The 22,636-nt window shown below is 37.9% G+C and overlaps 1 protein-coding gene and 2 pseudogenes across 1 annotated transcript; all 3 read right to left on the bottom strand.

The window, feature by feature from the left end:
• Nucleotides 1-2,596: 2,596 nt before the first annotated feature.
• On the bottom strand, nt 2,597-21,895 carry LOC129652558 (olfactory receptor 8B3-like; annotated as a pseudogene).
• LOC129652559 (olfactory receptor 8B3-like) lies at nt 14,021-15,504 on the bottom strand (annotated as a pseudogene).
• Nucleotides 20,056-21,915, bottom strand: LOC129652557 (olfactory receptor 8B3-like). The gene is made up of 2 exons (XM_055581284.1): nt 21,782-21,915; nt 20,056-21,004 (listed from the first exon to the last, which is right to left on the bottom strand). Exon 2 carries the CDS (start codon nt 20,986-20,988, stop codon nt 20,056-20,058), a length of 933 nt encoding a protein of 310 aa, XP_055437259.1. The 5' UTR covers nt 20,989-21,004; nt 21,782-21,915.
• Nucleotides 21,916-22,636: the final 721 nt, after the last annotated feature.

Below are 22,636 nucleotides of genomic sequence, written 5' to 3'. Positions count from 1 at the left end.
TCAATTCTTCGGTGCTCAGCCTTATTTATGGTCCAACTCTCACATCCATACATGACTACTGGAAAAACTATAGTTGTTTTTTTTTTCTTTTTTATTTTATTTTTAAACCTGAAACACTGTATTAGTTTTGCCAAACATCAAAATGAATCCGCCACAGGTATACATGTGCTCCCCATCCTGAACCCTCCTCCCTCCTCCCTCCCCACACCATCCCTCTGGGTCGTCCCAGTGCACCAGCCCCAAGCATCCAGTATCGTGCATCGAACCTGGACTGGCAACTCGTTTCATACATGATATTACACATGTTTCAATGCCATTCTCCAAAATCTTCCCACCCTCTCCCTCTCCAACAGAGTCCATAAGACTGTTTTATACATCAGTGTCTCTTTTGCTGTCTTGTACACAGGGTTATTGTTACCATCTTCCTAAATTCCATATATATGCGTTAGTATACTGTATTGGTGTTTTTCTTTCTGGCTTACTTCACTCTGTATAATATAGTTTTGAATAGATGGACCTTTGTTGGTAAAGTAATCTTCTAATAAGGTAAGGAGCTTCACTTACATGGATGGTAGATTTCATTAATGAACCAATAAAAATGGGAAGAGGGCTTACCATAAAAATAATAGTATCTTTTATACTGAGAAAGAGAAACAGCTCAGAGAAATTATTTCTAACCTAACAACTGAGAAGATAGATTAGAAATCTTGATTTGGAGCACTCTGTTTCTAGGAATTAAGGCTGCTTAGGAAATCAAGTGATTTAGAAATGTTGCCTCAGTCTTATAATATGCAGTAGAAAAAGGAGAGCAAACTAAAGTAAAACAAGTTAATTAAACTGGAATGAGAAAGAGAATGAGAGAATGGACGTCAGTTATAAATCTGTGTATTAGACAATGGTAATTTGAAAGCCAGGAACCAGTTCCAGGAAACTATTCACTGAAATATTAAAGTCACTGAAAAAGAGTAAGTAGTATACATTCTCCTTAAAGATGGAAAAAGCTTAAGGAATGGTATTGCCTGAGAAGGCAGTTATTATTACCTAGACCCTGAGAAAACATAAAAAAGAAATATATGGAGAAGAAAAGATATATTTAAAGGACAGGTAGGCACAGCTGTGAAAAAAGTCCAGGACCTGGTTTAACAAACTCAAAAGAATAACAAGGGAAAATGAACAAAACAGCATATTTTACTTGGAACCGTTTATTTTTCCCATTTATAAAACCCCAAAGCCAAGAATCACTTCTTCACCAAAACCTTCCAAAATGCTTTCTTCACATCTTTGTTCCTGAGACTGTATATTAAAGGGTTCAGCATGGGGATCACTGTGGAATAAAACACTGAGGACACCTTCAGTTCAGTTCAGTTCAGTTGCTCAGTCGTGTCTTACTCTTTGTGACCCCATGAATCGCAGCACGCCAGGCCTCCCAGTCCATCACCAGCTCCCTGAGTTCACCCAGACTTATGTCTATTGAGTCAGTGATGCCATCCAGCCATCTCATCCTCTGCCGTCCCCTTCTCCTCCTGCCCCCAATCCCTCCCAGCATCAGAGTCTTTTCCAATGAGTCAACTCTTCTCATGAAGTGGCCAAAGTACTGGAGTTTCAGCTTTAGCATCACTCCTTCCAAAGAAATCCCAGGGCTGATCTCCTTCAGAATGGACTGGTTGGATCTCCTTGCAGTTCAAGGGACTCTCAAGAGTCTTCTCCAACACCACACTTCAAAAGCATCAATTCTTCGGCGCTCAGCCTTCTTTATAGTCTAACTCTCACATCCATACATGACCACAGGAAAAACCATAGCCTTGACTAGACGAACCTTTGTTGGCAAAGTAGGCTGCAGTCCACGAGGTCGCTAAGAGTCGGACACAACTGAGCGACTTCACTTTCACTTTTCACTTTCATGCATTGGAGAACGAAATGGCAACCCACTCCAGTGTTCTTGCCTGGAAAATCCCAGGGATGAGGAAGCTGGATGGGCTACCGTCTATGGGATCACACAGAGTTGGACACGACTGAAGCGACTTAGCAGCAGCAGCAGCAGCAGCAGCAGTGATACTATGTAGCTCGGCTGGTAAAGAATCCACCTGCAATGCGGGAGACCTGGGTTTGATCCCTGGGTTGGGAAGATGCCCTGGATAAGGGAAAGTCTAACCACTCCACTATCCTGGCCTGGAGAATTCCATGGACTGTATAGTCCATGGTGTCACAAAGAGTTGGACATGACTGAGTGACTTTAACTTTCACTTTCAGTGACACTATGCCACCCTCATATTCCCTGATTTCATCATCTGTAAACCAGCCTCCTATTTCCAGAGGGGAAAAAAGTTCAAATGCTAAAGAAAAACACCAAGAGATTAAAAAAAAATTTCATAAAAGTCACAGTAAGAGACCGTGAGGAAAGGAAATTATGCAAATAGTAAGGAAAGATAGAAGATCTACTCTACAAGAAGTGGAAACAAATTAACAGGAGATTCAAATTTCTTTCAACATGGTGAGAAAGAAATAAGATAAGAAGATTGTCAATAAAATTGTTATTATTAAAACCAGAACCTTCCTACTTTGTGATTAACTACAGAGACAGTATTTCTAATCAAAGCTACCTACAACTCAGAATTTTTCTCACAGCGAATTTCACATCTTTATTTCTCAAGCTATAGATTAAGGGGTTCATCATGGCAACCACATTGGTATAAAAGACAGAGGAAATTTTTCTCTCATCCAGAGACCCAACAGAAGATGGTTTGAGATACATAAATGCACATGATCCAAAGAAAAGAGAAATAGCAATGATGTGGGAACTGCAGGTGCTAAAGGCCTTGGACCTGCCCTCTGTGGACTTGATGTGGAGGATACTAGAGAGGATGAAGCCATAAGAGACAAATATGGTGAGACTGGGCACAATGATGTTGATGCCTCCCACAATGAAAACTACCAGCTCATTGATGTAGGTACTTGTGCAGGAGAGCTGGAGCAGAGGGAGGATGTCACAGAAATAATGGTTAATGGTGTTTGCACCACAGAAGGTCAGTCTCAGCATGCATCCAGTGTGAGCCATGGCACCAGAAAATGCCATCAAGTAGGAACCAAGCATAAGGTTGGAACACACTTTAGGGGACATAACAACATTATACAAAAGTGGGTTACAGATGGCCACATAGCGGTCATAGGCCATTGATGTCAGCACATAGCATTCAGAAATGACAAAAAAAACAGAAAAAGTAGAGCTGGGTCATGCACCCCATGTAAGAAATAATATTCTTCTTTGATGTGAAGTTAATCAGCATTTTGGGTGTAAACACAGAAGAATAACAGAGGTCTATGAAGGACAAGTTAAAGAGGAAAAAATACATGGGGGAATGTAGATGTGAATTTAGAACAATTAGATTTAGCAATCCCAAATTTCCCATCACAGTCACCATGTACATTCCTAGAAAGAAGATGAACAGGGGGAGATGGAGATCTGGTTGGTCTGTTAATCCCAACAGAATGAATTCAGTCACAAAAGAGTCATTTCCAGGAGCCATTCTTCTCTAAGGGAATCTGTGGACACAGGAGAAAGGGTTCCATTAGAGAACAACTCAGCCCTTGCCACAGTGTCTCATCTATGAGGGAGGGTAAACACTGGGAATGGCAGAGACTAGTCCTACCTGGTCCCACAGAATCTGCCGTATCTTTATCAGGACACAGAGTTTTGCAGACTTGTATAAGCTAAACATAGCAAAGGAAATCACACACTTCAGAGTTAAGGCCAGTGCTGTTATATGCAAATATAACTGCTGGAAAAACAAAGGGCAAGAAGGATAGATCAAGACAGAACCACCACATGTCTATAAGCATTCTGTGATGACCCTCTAACAGATTTCTCTGCCAATTTCACCTGTGTCTCAGATCTGCACAAAATGAGAAAGAATGGGCATGTATTCGGTCCTTATACTTTCATCTAAACAGGGAATAAGTTTATAAATTAAATTCAGAAACTCACCCTCCTTAGTTCAGAAAACCTCAGGGCTGGCTCCCTTAGCCTTGGTTTTTACCCAGTTGGGATTGGAAATGCAATTTCAGGTTCCTGAGCCTTGAGTTCTTTGATTCTGAGAGAAGCTGGCCAAGACATATGTCTGAGAAGCCTTTCTGAACTATTATAACTTCTGATAATTATTTCAGTCCTTTCAAGCAGCAGAGAAAATAAAGCCTTTTATTATCATACTTGCTACTTGATTAGACACAGAAAATTTAATGTGAGAGTCCTGATGTAATACACTTGGTTAAAAACAGGCTAGAAGCTTGCTGACTCTTTTCCCCAGGGTATAGATTTGTATAAAAGGGAATAAGGAAATTATATATCTTGGATTGTGATCAGTCTTTAGTTCCTCAGGGACTCAATCTTTCACTCCTTTTCATTTTAGGTATTATACATCCCTCAATGTAGATCCAAAGTAAATTCCCATCTCCTCATTACATCTACCTCTGAAGGGAAAGCTACTACATTGTTTTATTCCATTTCATTTCCCAAATGGATATACTTTCTGTAAGGTTCCTATTTCTAGGTTTCCTTATTTCTTTATCTGAAATTTTTCAAGAGTTTCAGTAGCTCATTTCAGTTCTTCTCTCTCTTAAATATCTCTAAAAAAAAATTGCAATGTGGTATATTCCTTCACCGAGAAGGCAAAGGCACCCCACTCCAGTACTCTTGCCTGGAAGATCCCATGGATGGAGGAGCCTGGTAGGCTGCAGTCCATGGGGTCGCTAAGAGTCGGACACGACTGAGAGACTTCACTTTCACTTTTCACTTTCATGCATTGGAGAAGGAAATGGCAACCCACTCCAGTGTTCTTGCCTGGAGAATCCCAGGGGCAGGGGAGCCTGGTAGGCTACCGTCTATGGGGTCACACAGAGTCAAGACATGACTGAAGTGACTTAGCATAGCATAGCATATTCCTTCTATGAGGCTTTCCCAGTGGCTCATGGTAAAGAATTCACCTGCTAATGCAAGAGATACAGATTTGATCCCTTGGTCAGAATGATACCCTGGAGAAGGAATGGCAAACCACTTCAGTATTTTTTGCCTGGAAATCTCATGGACAGAGGAGCTGGTGGGGAGAGTCCATGGTGTTGCAAAGAGTTACAGACTTAGCGACTAAGCAACAACATGTTCCTTCTTTAATTTATACTTTTTAAAAATTTACTTGAAATTTCTACTTGATTCTCCTGCTGAGCCATTTTCTGTAACATTTCAGTAACCGAGGTTATCAATTTATTCTTGTCATAGAAAAGAGTAGGAGCTATGGAGTTAGAGAATTGTGAATATTAATTTCCTACTTACAAACTATAATTCTATGGACAAGTTACTTAATTTTTCTGTTCAATGTGGGAAAATAGGGGTGGTAAAATAGCATCTCTTTCTTTGGGATACTGTGTTAATCAAATGAAAAAATCCTAAGTAAACTGGTTGAGAAAGTGCCTTTCATATGGTAAGTAGTTAAAAATTGTCAGCTGTCATTTATGTTCTCATAAATTAAACTAGACTCTCCACCATAACACTCATCAGAGCTTTCCCCCCCTGATTACCTGTATTCTTCTATAAATCATAAGCTCTATAAAGAAAAACATCTCTTCTATTTTGTTTACTGTTTGGCTTCTGGATCTAAGAACAGTGTAGAGTACATAGACAGAACTCAATAAATATTTCTGAAAATCATGTTATTTTTCTCAAAGAGCATTCAGAATATATTCAACATTTCTCTTACACCAAACACAGCCTCTACAACCACAGTGACCTCAACCCATGTCTGTCAACCACCACACAACTTATGGCTTTTGATGTTTAAGCTGAACTACTGTAATATTGAACTTTTAGCAGCTTCTAATGATTATTTTAGCATTTCCCAACATACTCACTCTTATTTAGCCATAAACATTGTTAAACTCACTCTTATTTAGCAATAGACACTGAAATATGGTCATTGCTCTATCCCACCCTAGTTCAAGTACTTCAGTGTGTCTCCATTACTCAGTTGAAAATTCAAGCAATATAATAAAAATATGCTTCTCAAAATTACATCTTGCTTAAAACTAAATAATAAATTGAGTCAGAGTTATCTTTGATGAGAAACCATGAAAGGACCAGTTTGATTTATGAAGCATTTTGTGCAGGTTAGCTATTGTACAAACTTTTAACCTTCTCAAAAACCTAAAAAAGAAAATTGGAGAATGTGTACTTTTCTGGGACAATGCAATTGCCTTGGAAAGTTCAACTTATTTTAGAAATATATATGTGTTTGTACATGAAAAATAAACATATATAATTATATTTATACACACATTACTTATATTTAGTGGAATGAAGGGAAGATTACTTTACAATGTAAGAGGCTTCTATGATTAGTAGAAAAGCATCAAGCTGTCAAAAAAAGTCTTCAATGTGCTAAAAAAAAGTTTCTCCACACACAAAATGGTAACTTGTGCTACCAAAGTTAGGTGATTTATTTATTTTTTACATAACAACTCCTAATAAAGAGAGATGGAAAAGACCAACAGGCCCTGAATTTCTAATGAATCAAACTTAAGGTTATGCCATTTGAAACTATTGTGTTTTTTGAAACTTTTTCATAGCTCCCTATCTCTTGCTTAGAATCATTCTAATATACTGTATAATATTTAAATCTACTAGTATAATTTAGGTAAGAGAAGGTATGATATAGCATTTTGGAAAATAATTCAATGTAAAGAAAAATTAATAATTTTATATTAATTATATGAACAGAGATTAGAAATACCACAGGAAATTTCATAAATGCTTATGATATTGATATTAAATAAGAGACACTAGGCTCTCTTCAGGGAAATCCTTGAATCAGTCCTGGCTCTCCATCTCAAAGAAAGTCTGATTATACACAATAAAGATTCAAGTGGAAGTTATGATGTACTAAAAGCTGACTGTGTTTCTGAGACCCTTCAGTTCATTTCGGATCTCAGCCATGCCCGACTCTTTGTGACTACGTGGCCTGCAGCACACCAGGCTTCCCTGTCTGTCACGAACTCCCGGAGTGTGCTCAAACTCATGTCCATGGAGTCAGGGATGCCATCCAATCTTCTCATCCTCTGCTGTCCCCTTCTCCTTCTGCCTTCACTCTTTCCCAACATCAGGGTCTTTTCCGATGAGTCAGTTCTTCATATAAGGTGGCCAAAGTATTGGAATTTTAGCCTCAGCATCAGTCCTTCAGTGAATATTCAGGACTGCTTTCTTTTAGAATTAACTGGTTTGATCTTCTTTCAGTCCGAGGGACTCTCAAGAGTCTTCTCCAACACCATAATTCAAAAACATAAATTATTCAGTGCTCAGCTTTCTTTATAGTCCAACTCTCATATCCATACATGATTACTGGAAAAAACATAGATTTGACTAGATGGACCTTTGTTGGCAAACTAATGTCTCTGCTTTTGAATATGCTATCTAGGTTAGTCATAGCTTTTCTTCCAAGGAGGAAGTGTCTTTTAATTTCATGGCTGCAGTCACTATCTTCAGTGATTTTGGAGCCCAAGAAAATAAAGTCTCTCACTGTTTCCATTGTTTCCCCATCTATTTGCCATGAAGTAATGGGACTGGATGCCATGATCTTAGTTTGTTGAATGTTGAGTTTTAAACCAATTTTTTCACTCCCCTCTTTTATTTTCATCAAGAGGTTCTTTCATTATTCTTTTCATTCTGCCAGCAGGGTGGTATCATCTGTATATCTGAAGTTATTGATATTTTTCCTGGCAATCTTGATTCCAGCTTGTGCTTCATCCAGCCTGGCATTTTGCATGATGTACTTTGCATATAAGTTAAATGGGCAGGGTGACAATATAGAGCTTTGACGTACTCCTTTTCCTATTTCAAACCAGTCTGTTGTTCCATGTGCAGTTCTAACTGTTGCTTCCTGACCTCCATACAGGTTTCTCAAGAGGCAGGTCAGGCGATCTGATATTTCCATCTCTTTCAGAATTTTCCACAGTTTGTTTTGATCCACACAATCAAAGGCTTTGGCATTGTCAATAAGGCAGAAGCAGATGTTTTTCTGGAACTCTCTTGCTTTTTCAATGATCCATTGATGTTGGCAATTTGATCTCTGGTTCCTCTGCCTTTTCTAAATCCAGATGAACATCTGGAAGTTCACAGTTCATGTACTGTTGAAACCTGGCTTGGAGAACTTTGAGAATTACTTTGCTAGCATGTGAAATAAGTGTAATTGTGCAGTAGTTTGAACATTCTTTGGCATTGCCTTTCTTTGGGATTGGAATGAAACCTGACGTTTTCCAGTCCTGCGGCCACTGCTGAGTTTTCCAAATTTGCTGGCATATTGAGTGCAGCTCTTTCACAGCATCATCTTTTAGGATTTGAAATAGCTCAACTGGAATTCCATCACCTCCACTAACTTTGTTGATATTTATGCTTCCTAAGGCCTAATTAAAGATAATGAAAAGTAAAGTCCCTAAGTAAAGTTAATGAAGCAGAAAGAGGAGCTGCCAATCCATGATTCATGTGGTCAGTACTCAGTTTTCATGTCCTCTTCAGAACCAAGTGGCCATATTTGAGTGTCCTTTCATTTCCTCAAAAACTTCCTTAACCAGAAATTTCATAGAAATGAAAGAATGAAAAGTAGGATGCAGAAATGTGTCTTAACAAGTCCCACAGTGTAAAATTTCATGCATTATTTGAAGACATTGAGCAATCTGTGGTTCACTCTACTTATGGTACCAGCTATCCTATCAATGAACCACTTACAGGAAAAAATTCTTGCCTCTGAGATTTATTAGTTCATAATTTCCCCATACAGTCTACAACATAATAGATGATAGATGAGAAAAAAGAACATTGGGTCTAAAGGTCTTTTTCCTAAAGGAGAAAAGAAAGCCTTCTTACAAATTTCATCCTGAAAGTAATAATACTCTTCTGAATCAAAACTATCACAGTGTGAAAAATCAATCTCTGATAACTCTCCCTGTTATTAAGGAAGAACGCTCTTTGTCTCTGAGTAGGTCTTTGTCAGAGAATGGGGATTTTATCATTTGGTAATGTTTAGGAAACACTTTAAAATGTTTTCAAGATGATCTGAATAATCAGCTCCCATTGGCAGGAATTTTAAGTCTTGGATAAGATTTGAAATAATTAAAAGCAAAAAGATGCTTTAAGGAATTTCCCAAATGATGGCTATTATGAAAAACTTTAAAAATCAGATTAAGATCCTCGAAATATATGTCTAATATTTTTAATTGCAGAAAACTTTATAATCCTATGGGAGAACAAATCGGTAATTATTTTGCAATATACTATTACCTCCTCTTATCTCGCTCTGAGACTTTGAGTTCTTTGGAGGAATGTTAATAGGTAAGGAAAGCAGTTCTTTTTTAAATTTTAAACTTTTTTATTTTCTATTGGGGTATAGCTCATTAACAATAGTATGATAGTTTCAGTTGACAGTGAAAGGACTCGGCCACATACATACATGTATCCATCCCCAAACTCCTCTCCCATCCAAGCTGTCACATACATTAAGTAGAGTTCCCTGTGGTATACCATACAACCTTGTTGGTTATCCATTTTTGACTGTATATATGAGACAGCAAAAGAGACACAGACATAAAGATCAGACTTTTGGACTCTGAGGGAGAAGGCGAGGGTGGGATGATTTGAGAGAATAGCATTGAAACATGTATATTACCATATGTGAAATAGATTGTCAGTCCAAGTTTGATGCATGAGACAGGGTGCTCAGGGCTGGTGTACTGGGATGACTCTGAGGGATGGGATGGAGAGGGAGGTGAAAGGGCGGTTCAAGATGGAGAACGCATGTGCACCTTGGCTGATTCATGTCAATGTATGGCAAAAACCACTACAATATGGTAAAGTAATTAGCCTCCAACTAAAATAAAATAAATAAATATACAAATAAATATAGCAGTGTGTATATGTCCATTACAAACTCCCTAACAATTTCTTCTTCTCATCCTTCCCCCTGGCAACCATAAGTTGTGACTGTGAGTCTCTTTATGTTTTGTAAGTTTATTTGTATTATTACTTTTCAGAATCCAAATATAAGGGATGTCAAATAGAATCCAAATATAAGGGGATATCTCCCCTTCTCTGTCTGACATACTTCACTCAGTATGACAAACTCTAGGTCCTTCTGTGTTTCTGGTTTAATTCTTTTTAATGGCTGAGTAATATTCCACTGTACATAGGCACCACAACTTCCTCATCCATTCCTCTGTCAATGGATATTTAGATTGCTTCCATATCTTGGCTACTGTGCTGGCTATAGTTCTACAATGAACATTGGGGTGCTTGTTTATCCTTTTGAATCATGTTTTTCTCCAGATATATGCTCTGGGATGGGATTGCAGAGTCATAAGGTACCTCTATTTTTAGTCTTTTAAAGAACCACTATACTGTTCTCCATAGTGGCTGTATAAATTTACATTCCCACCAGCAGTGTAGGAGGGTTCCCTTCTCTCAACACCCTCTCCAAAATTTATTCTTAGTGGATTTTTTGATGATAGCCATTCTGGTAGGTGTGAAGTAGTACTTAACCTAAAGTGAGTAGAAGTAAAGAAATCATAAAGATCAGAGAAGAAATAAATGCAGTAGACAAAGAAAACAATTGCAAAGTTCAATGAAAGGAAAAGATTGTTCTTTGAAAAGATAAACAAAATGGATAAACCTTTAGCCAAACTTATCTAGAAAAAAGGGAGAGGACTCAAATTAATAAAATTAAAAACAAAAAAAATGTTACAAAAAACTCCACAGAAATACAAAGGACCAAAAGAGACTACTATGAGCAACTGTATGCCAACAAAATGGACAACCTGAAGAAATGGACAAATACTTAGAAAGGCACAGTCTCCAAATACTGAGCCAGGAAAAAATAGATATATGATCAGACAAATCACAAGCACTGAAATTGAAGTTGTGATTTAAAAACTCCCAATAAACAAAAGCCCAGGACCTGATGATTTCACAGGTAAATTCTATCAATTTAGAGAAGAGTTAATATATATCCTCCTGAAACTGTTCCCAAGAATTGCAGAGGAAGGAAAACTTTCAAACTCATTCTATGAGGCCACCAGGACCTGATACCAAAGCCAGACAAAGATAGCACAAAAAAGAAAATTATAGACCAATAACATTGATGAAAAACAGATGCAAAAATCCTCAACAAAATCCTAGCAATCTGAATCCAACAATACTTTAAGAAGATCATACACCATGATCAAGTGGGATTAACCCCAGAAATGCAAGGATTTTTCGATAGTTGCAAGTCAATCAGTGTCATACACCACATCAAACTGAAGAACAAAAACAATATGATCATCTAAATAGATGTACAATAAACTTTTGACAAAATTCAGCACCAATTTATGATAATAACTCTCTAGAAAGTGAGCATAGAGGGTGTATGTGCATGTGTGCTAGGTCTCTTCAGGCATGTCCAACTCTTTGTGACACTATATGAACCATAGCCCGCCAGGCTTCTTGGTCCATGGGATTCTCCTGGCAAGAATACTGGAGTGGGCTGCCATTTCCTTCTTCAGGGGATCTTTCCAACCCAAGGGTCAGAATTAGGTCTTCTGCATTGCAGACAGATTCCTTACCACTGTGCCACCAGGGAAGCCCATAGTAATCAGTGACTAACAGAGACCCTTAGGCTTCTGAAAGTCTGTTTATGCCTCGTTTTGAACCAGGGACCTTTGGCATGTGAGGCGAAAGTGATAACTACCACACTACAGAAACAAGGCCTAGAGGGTGTATCTCAATATAATAAAGGCTATGTACAGCAAACCTATGGCAACCCACTCCAGTAGCCTTGCCTGGAAAATTCCATGGGCAAAGGAGTCTAGTGGGCTACAGTCCATGGGGTCACAAAGAGTAGGACACAACTGAGTGACTCTGCATAAGAGTCATTTAAGCATTTTAGAGTATCTGTTTCTCCATATTTTCTCAAAAGGAAAGTAATCCAATGTCCTGTTTGAGAAAAGTCATAACTTGAGTTAGTCACCAAATGTATTTTTCAAACTATTATTCTCTAACAGCAATTTGAAGATTTTATACCTTAAAATCCAAGAGGAAGTAGCCCACAAAAGGAGAAGTGATTTAGTCTTGCCCAGGTTAAACACAGTGTTGGAGGTTGGTTCATTTAATTATCAAATAAGTTTTCATCCTACCCATAGAAATCCTGTGATCTTCATAGTTCTAGGTCTTCCAGAAAAAAAGAGGAGAATCATAAAAAATAGGCTTTTATTTTCAAAAATGTATTTCCTAGATTCCTTATCCCTAATTTGTTTTAATCACTAACAGTTATTTTATCTTCAGAAAAAAAAATGTTCTCTAATTTTCTCCTCACGTGTAACCACTCTTCTACCTTCATTTCAAACAACACTACTATCGTATAGTCACTCTGTATCATAAGTTTATGAAACCTTTATGGACTAAATATTTAATGTTCTAGATAGAATAGGTTAAAATAAAATATATTTAAAGGCAGTTCCTAAGCCTCATGAGAAATCACCACAAAAACCTCCTATTTATTGACGATGTGGCTTGTTGAACCTTGGCCTCATGCCAGGATTCTGGACTCTTTAATCTCCCAAGCCCTTTCCCTTGAAGTGCAAATACCTGCAAACGTTCCTTTTTTTTTTTTTTTTTTTCCCCTTTAATTTTTTGGAAGAAATAATATCCTTACTTAAGCCAGTCATCTCCCTAGTGTTCAGGTCCATAGGGCCTCCGATTTCCCAACAACAACAAAAACAAAATACTTATTTTCATAAACTAAAAATAAAACTAAAAATAAATACCCATTCTGAGAAAATTCATGTACCACCCAGGCACAAAGCACAGTCAAATTTTAAATTAGAATATGTTCTTCTTTTCCATATTTATTGAAACAAAAATAATGAGATAAAGTAGAAGCAAGTATACTGAGAATAGCAGACTTTAAATCATAATACTGAATTTAGTCTAGAAGTTTTCATTAAAAGATCAGATCAGATCAGTCGCTCAGTTGTGTCTGACACTTTGCGACCCCATGAATCTCAGCACTCCAGGCCTCCCTGTCCATCACCAACTCCCGGAGTTCACCCAGACTCACGTCCATCGAGTCAGTGATGCCATCCAGCCATCTCATCCTCTGCCGTCCCCTTCTCCTCCTGCCCCCAATCCCTCCCAGCATCAGAGTCTTTTCCAATGAGTCAACTCTTCGCATGAGGTGGCCAAAGTACTGGAGTTTCAGCTTTAGCATCATTCCTTCCAAAGAAATCCCAGGGCTGATCTCCTTCAGAATGGACTGGTTGGATCTCCTTGCAGTCCAAGGGACTCTCAAGAGTCTTCTTCAACACCACATTAAAAGATATGCAACTGTAAATAAAGCAATAACTACTCTGAGCTATACTTTCCCATCCAGGCAGTATATGTTTATAATCTATTATGTGCAGGACTAGCTGTGAAAAGTAAGAAAAATCTTTGTCAAGAAAGCAAAATGTGCATTATTAACAAAAGCACAATTATTTATAGTGAACAATCTTTATGTAACCTTATATTCTCAAGAATTAAATGAAATATATTCTTGCTCAAGGAAGACTGGAAGGAAGAGAAGAGAAAACATTGTCTGATTCATGCTTCCAATGGCAGATGTCAGATAAGACAACCATAAAAACACCACGTCAACCTATTGTTCCCCAATTTGATCATCAGTAGACCAGTCTTCTATTTCAACAAGGAAAAAAAGTTCAAGCTGATTAAAAAAGAAACATATTTAATAAAATTTTCTGAAGAGTATTAATAAATGGGAGAAAGTGAAGAAAGGAAATTGTGTTAGTGGTAAGAAAAGAGAGACCGATTCTAAAAAAGTGGAAATAAATTGTGAGATTATTCAGATACCCTTCCACATGGTGAAAAAGAAATAAGAAGATTGCCAATAAAGTTACTATGATTAAACACAGGAACTTTCCTGTGCCCAACTGCACAGACAGATACTCTATGTATTCAAAATTATTTCCTACTCAGGGTTTTTCTAAGAGCAGTTTTCACATCTTTGTTTCTCAAACTATAGATTAAAGGGTTCATCACAGAAACCACATTGGTGTAAAAGACAGAAGAGATTTTTTCCTCATCCATAGACCCAGCAGCAGATGGTTTGAGATACATAAATACACTTGATCCAAAGAACAGAGAAATAGCAATGATGTGGGAACTGCAGGTGCTGAGGGCTTTGGACCTGCCCTCTGTGGACTTGATATGGAGGATGTTGGTGAGGATGAGACCATAAGAGACAAAGATTGTGAAACTGGGCACAATGATGTTGATGCCCACCACAATGAAAACTACAAGCTCATTGACATAGGTACTTGTGCAGGAGAGCTCGAGCAGAGGGAGGATGTCACAGAAATAATGGTTGATGGAGTTTGCATCACAGAAGGTCAGTCTTAGCATGCATCCAGTGTGAGCCATGGCACCAGAAAATGCCATCAAGTAGGAAGCAAGTACAAGGCTGGAACACACTTTAGGGGACATGGCAACATTATACAAAAGTGGGTTACAGATGGCCACATGGCGGTCATAGGCCATTGATGTCAGCACATAGATTTCAGAAATGACAAAAAAACAGAAGAAGTAGAGGTGAGCCATGCACCCCATGTAAGAAATAATATTCTTCTTTGATGTGAAGTTAATCAGCATTTTGGGTGTAAACACAGAAGAATAACAGAGGTCTATGAAGGACAAGTTAAAGAGGAAAAGTACATGGGAGTATGCAGATGTGAATTCAGTGCAATTAGGATTATCAATCCCAAATTTCCTAGCACAGTGACCATATATATTCCTAGAAACAGGAAGAACAGAGGGAGTTGAAGATCAGGTTGGTCTGTTAATCCCAACAGAATGAATTCAGTCACGAAAGAGTTATTTCCAGGAGTCATTCTTCTCTAAGGGAATCTATGGATAGAAGAGAAAAGGGTTCCATTAGAGAACAACCCAGCTCTTCCACAGTGTCTCATCTATAAAAGAGCTCAGTTGTTTTTCTTGTTTAGTCACTAAGTTGTGTCCAACTCTTTTAGGACCCCATGGACTGTAGCCCACAAGGTTCCTCTGTCTATGGAATTTCCCAGGCAAGAATACTGGAGCGGATTGCCATTTCATTTACCAGAGGTTCTTCCCAACCCAGGGATAGAACCATATCTCCTGCATTAGCAGGAGTGTTCTTTACCACTGAGCCCCAGGGAAGCCCAGCACAAGACTATACCCACTGGGAATGTCTGAGACTATACCAGCCTTGTCACATAGAATCTGACTTTACCATTATCACGATACAGAGTGATGTGAACCTGCCCTTTCTTAGAGCTGTTATAAGCTAAATATAGAAAAATACATCACAAACAGTCTACAGAGGGAAAGCCAGTCCTGTCATATGCAAGCATTCCTGCTGGAAAATCCAAGGGGAAGAGAGATGGATTAGGATACAACTGTCCTATTGTCATCTCTACATTTCCTCATTTGAACTCTTCCCTCACCACTATAACTGGAGGCAGTGATCCTAGCAACCTGGCACTGGCTTCTAACACAGATTAGCTGTGACATGATCCAAATAAAAAACATGCTTTCTAATCCAAAATGAAGGGGCCAGAATCTACGAGTTAAGTTACTCCACTTGTCACAGAGTAAAAAGCCATAAAGGTAGAAGAGTGAGAGTTGCACCTATTTAAAAGAAACTTCCTGACTGATATGTCCTTTGAGCCCCCTTAGTGTCTCTGAACGTTCTCTGACCCCTCTCCAATAGATTCATTCACTAGTTTCACTTGACTCCCAGAACTACACAGAAGGAGAAACAATGGACCCTGGATTTTCATCTCAGAACAAGGAATAAGTATTGTAAATGGAATTTGGCATGTAAGATGAATTCAGAAACCCACCCTCCTTAGGGCAGAAAACCTTGGGGCTGGCTCCCTTATCATTAGTCCTTACCTTGTTGGTACTGGAAATGTAATGTCAGGTTCTTGAGGCTTGATTCCTTTGACTCTAAAATGAGACAGTGTTGACGTATACCCTCAAAAACTTTATGAACTACCATAATTTCTGGTTATTTTCAGTCCCCTTAAGAGGTAGAGGAAAATAAAGCATTTTGTTATCACACTCACAACTTGATTAAACACAGAAGATTTAATATGAGTGTAATGATGTAATGCACATGGTTAAAAATAGACTAGAGGTTTGGTCCAACAATTCCCCAGGGAGCAGATAGTATATTAAAAAAAAAAAAAAGAAGGAATGTATATACATGGTTCATTAACTGTCTTTAGCTCCTTAGGGACTCACTCTTTTAACCATTTTCACTTTACTCTATGGACTGAACATCCCTCAGGTGGATCAAAGTAAAATCCCGTCTCCCTCATTATCTTCACATCCGAAGGGAAAGCTACTCCATTGCTTCATTCCCTGTTTTGACCATTTCTTAAGTGAATGTGTTTTCTCCAAGGGTCCTACTTTCAAGTTTCCTTATTTCTTTATCTAATTTTTTTCAAATGTTGAAATAACTCATTTCAGTTCTCTCTGTAGGATATCTCTGAAATAATTGCCAATACTCCATGTCCCTTCTATGGGGACTTCCCTTATAGCTCAGTTGGTAAAGAGTCTGCCTGCAATGCAGAAGACACTGGAGAAGGGAATGGCAACTCACTTCAGTATTCTTGCCTGGAGAATGCCATGGGCAGAGGAGCCTGGTGGGCTACAGTCTATAAGGTTGCAAGAGTTGGACACAACTAAGCATACAGCACAGATGTCCCTTCTAAGTTTTATATCTTTAATAAACACCTGAAATTTCTACCTGTCTCTCCTGTTGGGTCAATTTCTGTAAAATTTCAGTAACTGAAGTTATCAGTTTCTTATCATAGAAAATAGTAGGAGCTATTGAGCTAGACTGTTGTGAATCTTGCTTTCCTTATTCCACCATCACAAACTATAACACTTGTGTTCTTTAGTTGCTCAGTCATTTTTTCTGCAATATTCTGACAGAATGACATCTAATATGAAAGAGCATTTACTTTTTCTAAAAATGAAACAAATTTAACTTCTATTTTGAGGTTTCTCAAATGGAAGACTTGTGGGCAGCTGTAACACATTTATGGCACCTCAAATAATGGTAAAATTCAGAACAGATTTGATCCACTTCTGCAGTGCGTGTAACAGTTCCCAAATAGTGTAATTATTATTTACTTCTTTAGATACACTTCTTTATCAATAAGGAAGACAAGCTTATAAAAGGGATAATATGTAAATGAGAAAAAATATCTAACTAGATCAACTATTTTGTATACCTATAGACCTTGGCATGTGAAAATTATATATGTTTGTATTGAGATCAGGGGCTGTGGTATGAGTGGTCATTTAAAACCATAAGTCAAGAATACAGCAAGGAGAAAAAGAAAAAAGTAAGTCAATGCTGAACATCTAAAAATGCAAACAAGCAAACATACCAGTGTTGCTAAATTCACAATATCTAACTCTTGAAAGAAGATTAGAAAACATGTAAAATCAAAAGTATTATTAAAATTACCTTTAAAAGTGTTGAAATTATCACAATTAAGGTTTATGAATTTTAGACTAACCATTTTCCATATTTTCTCAAAAAAAATACAATAACCTATTCCAGAAAACACATTATTACAACTTGAGTTATCCACCAAATATTTCTTTCAAATTATTATAGTTCTAACTGCCAATTGATTTATGGTTTTATACCTTAAAATTCATAAGGAAATAGCATATAGAAGCCAACAAAAGCAGGAGTGATTTTATTGTGCCAACTTTACACCAAAGGAACAGAGATTTGTGAGTTTAGCTTTTTTTTAATATAAAAAGTTTCTGTTTTTATCCTATCCAGATAAATCCCATGATCTCTATAATATTTCTAGGGCTGTCCAGAAAAAGGAGGAGACTCATAAGTATAAGTTTAGTTTTCTATCATATTTTCTAGATTCCTTCTAATTTGAGCTTTAATTACTACTCACCATTTTATGTCATGAAAAATTGTCTTATTTCTACCTGTTTTTCCCCAGTTCTGATCATAGCTTATTCACCTTTGTTCACCTAATTCTACTACTGTATGGCCACTGTGCACTATAAGTTTAGAAAAAACCTTATGGACTGGATATATTTATTTCACCAAATGGAACAGAATAAACTTCCAAATTAAAATGCAGGACCCAAGCCCCACAACCACGCTCCACAGGGGACGTCTTATTTATTGTGTTTGTTGATGTCCAGACTCAGGAGAGGTTTCTGGGCTCCTTTCTCTCCCATGCCCTGTTCTCTGCATTGCAAACACTTGCAAGCATTCCAAATCTATTTTGTTTTTTTAAATTTTGTAAAAGAAGGAATGTTCTTACTTGACCAATCATCTCCCCAGTATACTGGCCCAAAAGGTATTATCTTTCCAATAAATAACTACAACAAAAAATGCCCTGACAAACTCTTCTTAAAAAAAAACAATAAAATAAAAGAGCAATACTCACCCTGAGAGAAATTCATGTACCACCGTGAAACAAAGCACAGTCAGCTTACAAGCTAGATAGTTTTTTCTGTGCCATGTTTACTTAAACAAAATTAATGAAATAAAATAGAAGCAAATGATACTAAGGAGATTAGAAACTTGAAATCAGAAACCTAAATTTATTCTAGACTTTTTCATTAAAAACATATATGAATGTAAATAAATCATTGACTACTCTGAGCTTTATCGCACTGTCCATATAATAAATCAATTTTGACAAACCGTTGTGTGCAGGTAAAAAAAAAAAAAACTTTGTCAAAGGAAGTATAATGCAATGTTTAAAGATGCAAAGTGTGTTATACTTAACAGTCTCCTGAGATCTTCCACTTTAGGAATTAAAGGTGTTATAGTCTGGGGTCCCAAAGCATCAGACAAGACTGAGTGACTGACCTGAACTGAACTGAGTCTTGCTAAATGAAGCCTGGAAAGATAGAAAGAAGAAAAATTCTGAGATTCATGCTTCCAATGGCAATTGGCAGATAAGACATCCCCAGTGACATTACGTCACATTAATGTTCCCTGATTTGACCACTTAATGGCCAATCTTATACTGTCAGAGGGAAACGGAAGTTCAAACTTATGGAGAAAAATGCTTTCTAGAAAACAATATAAAAAACAAATAAAATGTATTATAATAAATAGTAACGTGTGCAAGCTCATTCACTACGTCATATGTGTTTGTGACCTCATAGACAGTAGCCCTCCAGGGTCCTTTGTCCATGGGATGTCCAAAGCAAGAATGTAGGAGTGGGTTGCTGTTTCCTCCTCCAGAGGATCTTCCTGACCCAGGGATTGAAAATGCATCTCCTGCAATCTCAGGCGTATTCTTTACCAATGAGCCAACTGGGAAGCCCATAAATAGTAAGTTCAGTTCAGTTTAGTCACTCAGTCATGTCCGACTCTTTGCGACTCCAGGGACTGCAGCATGCCAGGCTTCCTTGTCCATCACCAAGTCCCGGAGTTTACTCAAACTCATGTCCATTAAGTCTGTGATGCCAGCCAACCACCTCATCCTCTATCATCCCCTTCTTCTCCCGCTTTCCATCTTTCCCAACATCAGAGTCTTTTTGAATGAGTCAGCTCTTTGCATCAGGTGGCCAAAGTATTGGAATTTCAGCTTCAACATCAGTCCTTCCAATGAAAACTCAGGACTGATCTCCTTTAGGATGGACTGGTTGGATCTCCTTGCAGTCCAAGGGACTCTCAAGAGTCTTCTCTAACACCACAGTTATAAATAGCAAATAAGATAGTAAATTTCTTTTTAATAGTACTAATGAATTGGAATGTGTGAGAAAAGGAAATTATGCAAATGATGAATAAGGAGAGAAGTGCTCCTGTATGATAAGTATAAATAAGTTAAGTCTCAAATTTCTGGAATATGATAAAAATGAAATAACATAAGAAGATACTAATAAAATTATTATAATTGAAAAGAGAATCTTCCTATACTTTGAATATCTGCACAAAAAGACACTGTTTCTAATCAAAACTGAATTCCACTTACAGTTTTTCTCAGAGCTGTTTTCACATCTTTATTTCTAAAGCTGTAGATTAAGGGGTTCATCATAGCAACCACATTGGTGTAAAAGACAGAAGAGATTCTTCTATCATCCATAGACCCAGCAGAAGATGGTTTGAGATACATAAATGACATTGACCCAAAGAACAGAGAAACAGCAATTATGTGAGAACTGCAGGTGCTTAGGGCTTTGGACCTGCCTTCCATGGAGCTGATATGAAAGATGTTGGAGAAAATGAGACCATAAGAGACAAAGATGGCAATACTGGGCACAATTATATTGATGCCTGCCACGAAGAAAACTACAAGCTGATTGATGAAGGTACTCGTGCAGGAGAGCTGGAGCAGAGGGAGGATGTCACAGAAATAATGGTTGATGGTGTTTGCATCACAGAAGGTCAGTCTCAGCATGCATCCAGTGTGAGCCATGGCACCAGAAAATGCCATCAAATAGGAACCAAGCATAAGGCTGGAACACACTTTAGGGGACATAACAATATTATACAAGAGTGGGTTACAGATGGCCACATAGCGGTCATAAGCCATTGATGTCAGCACATAGCATTCAGAAATGACAAAAAAACAGAAGAAGTAGAGCTGAGCCATGCACCCCATGTAAGAAATAATATTCTTCTTTGATGTGAAGTTAATCAGCATTTTGGGTGCAAACACAGAAGAATAACAGAGGTCTATGAAGGACAAGTTAAAGAGGAAAAAGTACATGGGGGTGTGTAGGTGTGAATTTAGCAAAATTAAGATTATCAAACCCAAATTCCCCATCACAGTGACTGTATACATTCCTAGGAACAGGAAGAACAAGGGGAGCTGGAGATCTGGTTGGTCTGTTAATCCCATCAAAATGAACTGAGTCACAAAAGACCTATTTCCAGGAGCCATTCTTCTCTAAAGGAATCTGTGGATACAAGAAAGGGTTCCATTAGAGAACAACTCAGTTCATCCAGTGTCCCATTCTACAAAACAGAATACACACTGTGAACACCTGACACTATCCTGACCTGGTCCCATACAATCTGCCTTTTCCATAATCAAGATATAGAGTGATGTGGACTCCTAATTAGAGTTTTTATAAGCTAAATATAGCAAAAGATATCCCAATCATACTAGAGAGGGAAGGCAAGAGCTGCCATATGCAAATATACCTTCTGGAAAAACCCAGGGAAAAGAAGGATGGACATGGATGCAACTCTTCTACTCTCTTCTCAACATTCCCTCATTCCCCTGAACTCTTCCCTCACCAGTACAACTGGAGGCAGCGACCCTAGCAACCTAGCACTGGCTTCTCATGCAGATAGACCTTATGTGGCAGGAACCAAGAGCACTGTTTCTAAACCAAGATGAGGGGACCCGAGTCTAGGAGAATTGTTACCAACCTTGTCACAAAGTAAAAATCATAAAGGAAGAAGATTTAGAGATCAACCTATTTAGAGAGGAAACTTCCTGACTCATATGTCTCTGAGCCCCTCTAATATTCTCTGATTCCTCTCCAATAGGTGCTTCCAATAGTTTTACTTGAGTCTCAGCTGTACAAAATGAGAAAGAATGGACATATAATATAGGTCCCTGGACTTTGATCACAAAACAAGGAATAAGTATTGTAAATTAAATTCAGAAACTCACCCAACCTTTATCTTAAAACTGCAGGACTGTCTCCCTTACCCTATGTCTTTACCTTGTTGATTCTGAAAATGTTATTTCACATTCTCCAGGCTTGATCCATTTGATTTCAGGGAAGAGGAGCTAGACATTAATTCACCTATGCCCTGGAAGCATTCTGAGCTTCTATAATTTCTGATATTTTCAGTGTTCTCATGTGACAGAAGAAAGATAATCCTTTTATTATCATCCCTGCTACTTGATTAGACACAGATTAAATGTGAGTGTAATGATGTAATGCACTTGGTGAAAAACAGGTTAGAAGCGTGCTTGGTCTCCTCCCTAGGGTGTAGATTATAGGTACAATATGAAATAAGAAAATTATGGATCCTGGTTCTTGATCTGTCTTTAGCTCCTTAAGGACTCATTCTTAGTCATTTTTGCTTTACTCTGGGGACTATGCATCCCTCAGGTAGATAAAAGTGAATTCCCATCTCCTCATTATCTACACCTCTGAGGGGAAAGCTACTACATTGTCAAATTCCATCTTTATTCACATTTAGTAAATGGACATATTTCCAGAAAAGACCTACTTTCAGGTTTATTTCTTTATCTGAATACATCAAATGTTGCAGCAACTCATTACAGTTGTTACCTTTCTGAGATGTCTGTGAAATAATATGCAATATAGTATATCCCTTCTATAGTTTATACTTCTAACATATTCCTGAAATTTCTACCAGACTCTCCTGCTGCCTAATTTTCTGTAACATTTCAGTAACTGAAGTTCTCAATTCTTCTCATCATAGAAAAGTGTATAGGTTATAGAGTTAGAGTGCTGTGAATCCTACCTTCCTTCTTCCACTTTTACACACTATAACACTTTGCACAAGTTATTGAATCTCTTGGTTCTCCTATGTAAAACAAGGAA

The sequence above is a fragment of the Bubalus kerabau genome, chromosome 5, assembly GCF_029407905.1.
Source record: "Bubalus kerabau isolate K-KA32 ecotype Philippines breed swamp buffalo chromosome 5, PCC_UOA_SB_1v2, whole genome shotgun sequence".
In the NCBI taxonomy this organism is placed as follows: Eukaryota; Metazoa; Chordata; class Mammalia; order Artiodactyla; family Bovidae; genus Bubalus; species Bubalus kerabau.
Note: the sequence above shows the minus strand (reverse complement) of the source record. Positions and strands in the feature narration are given on the sequence as shown.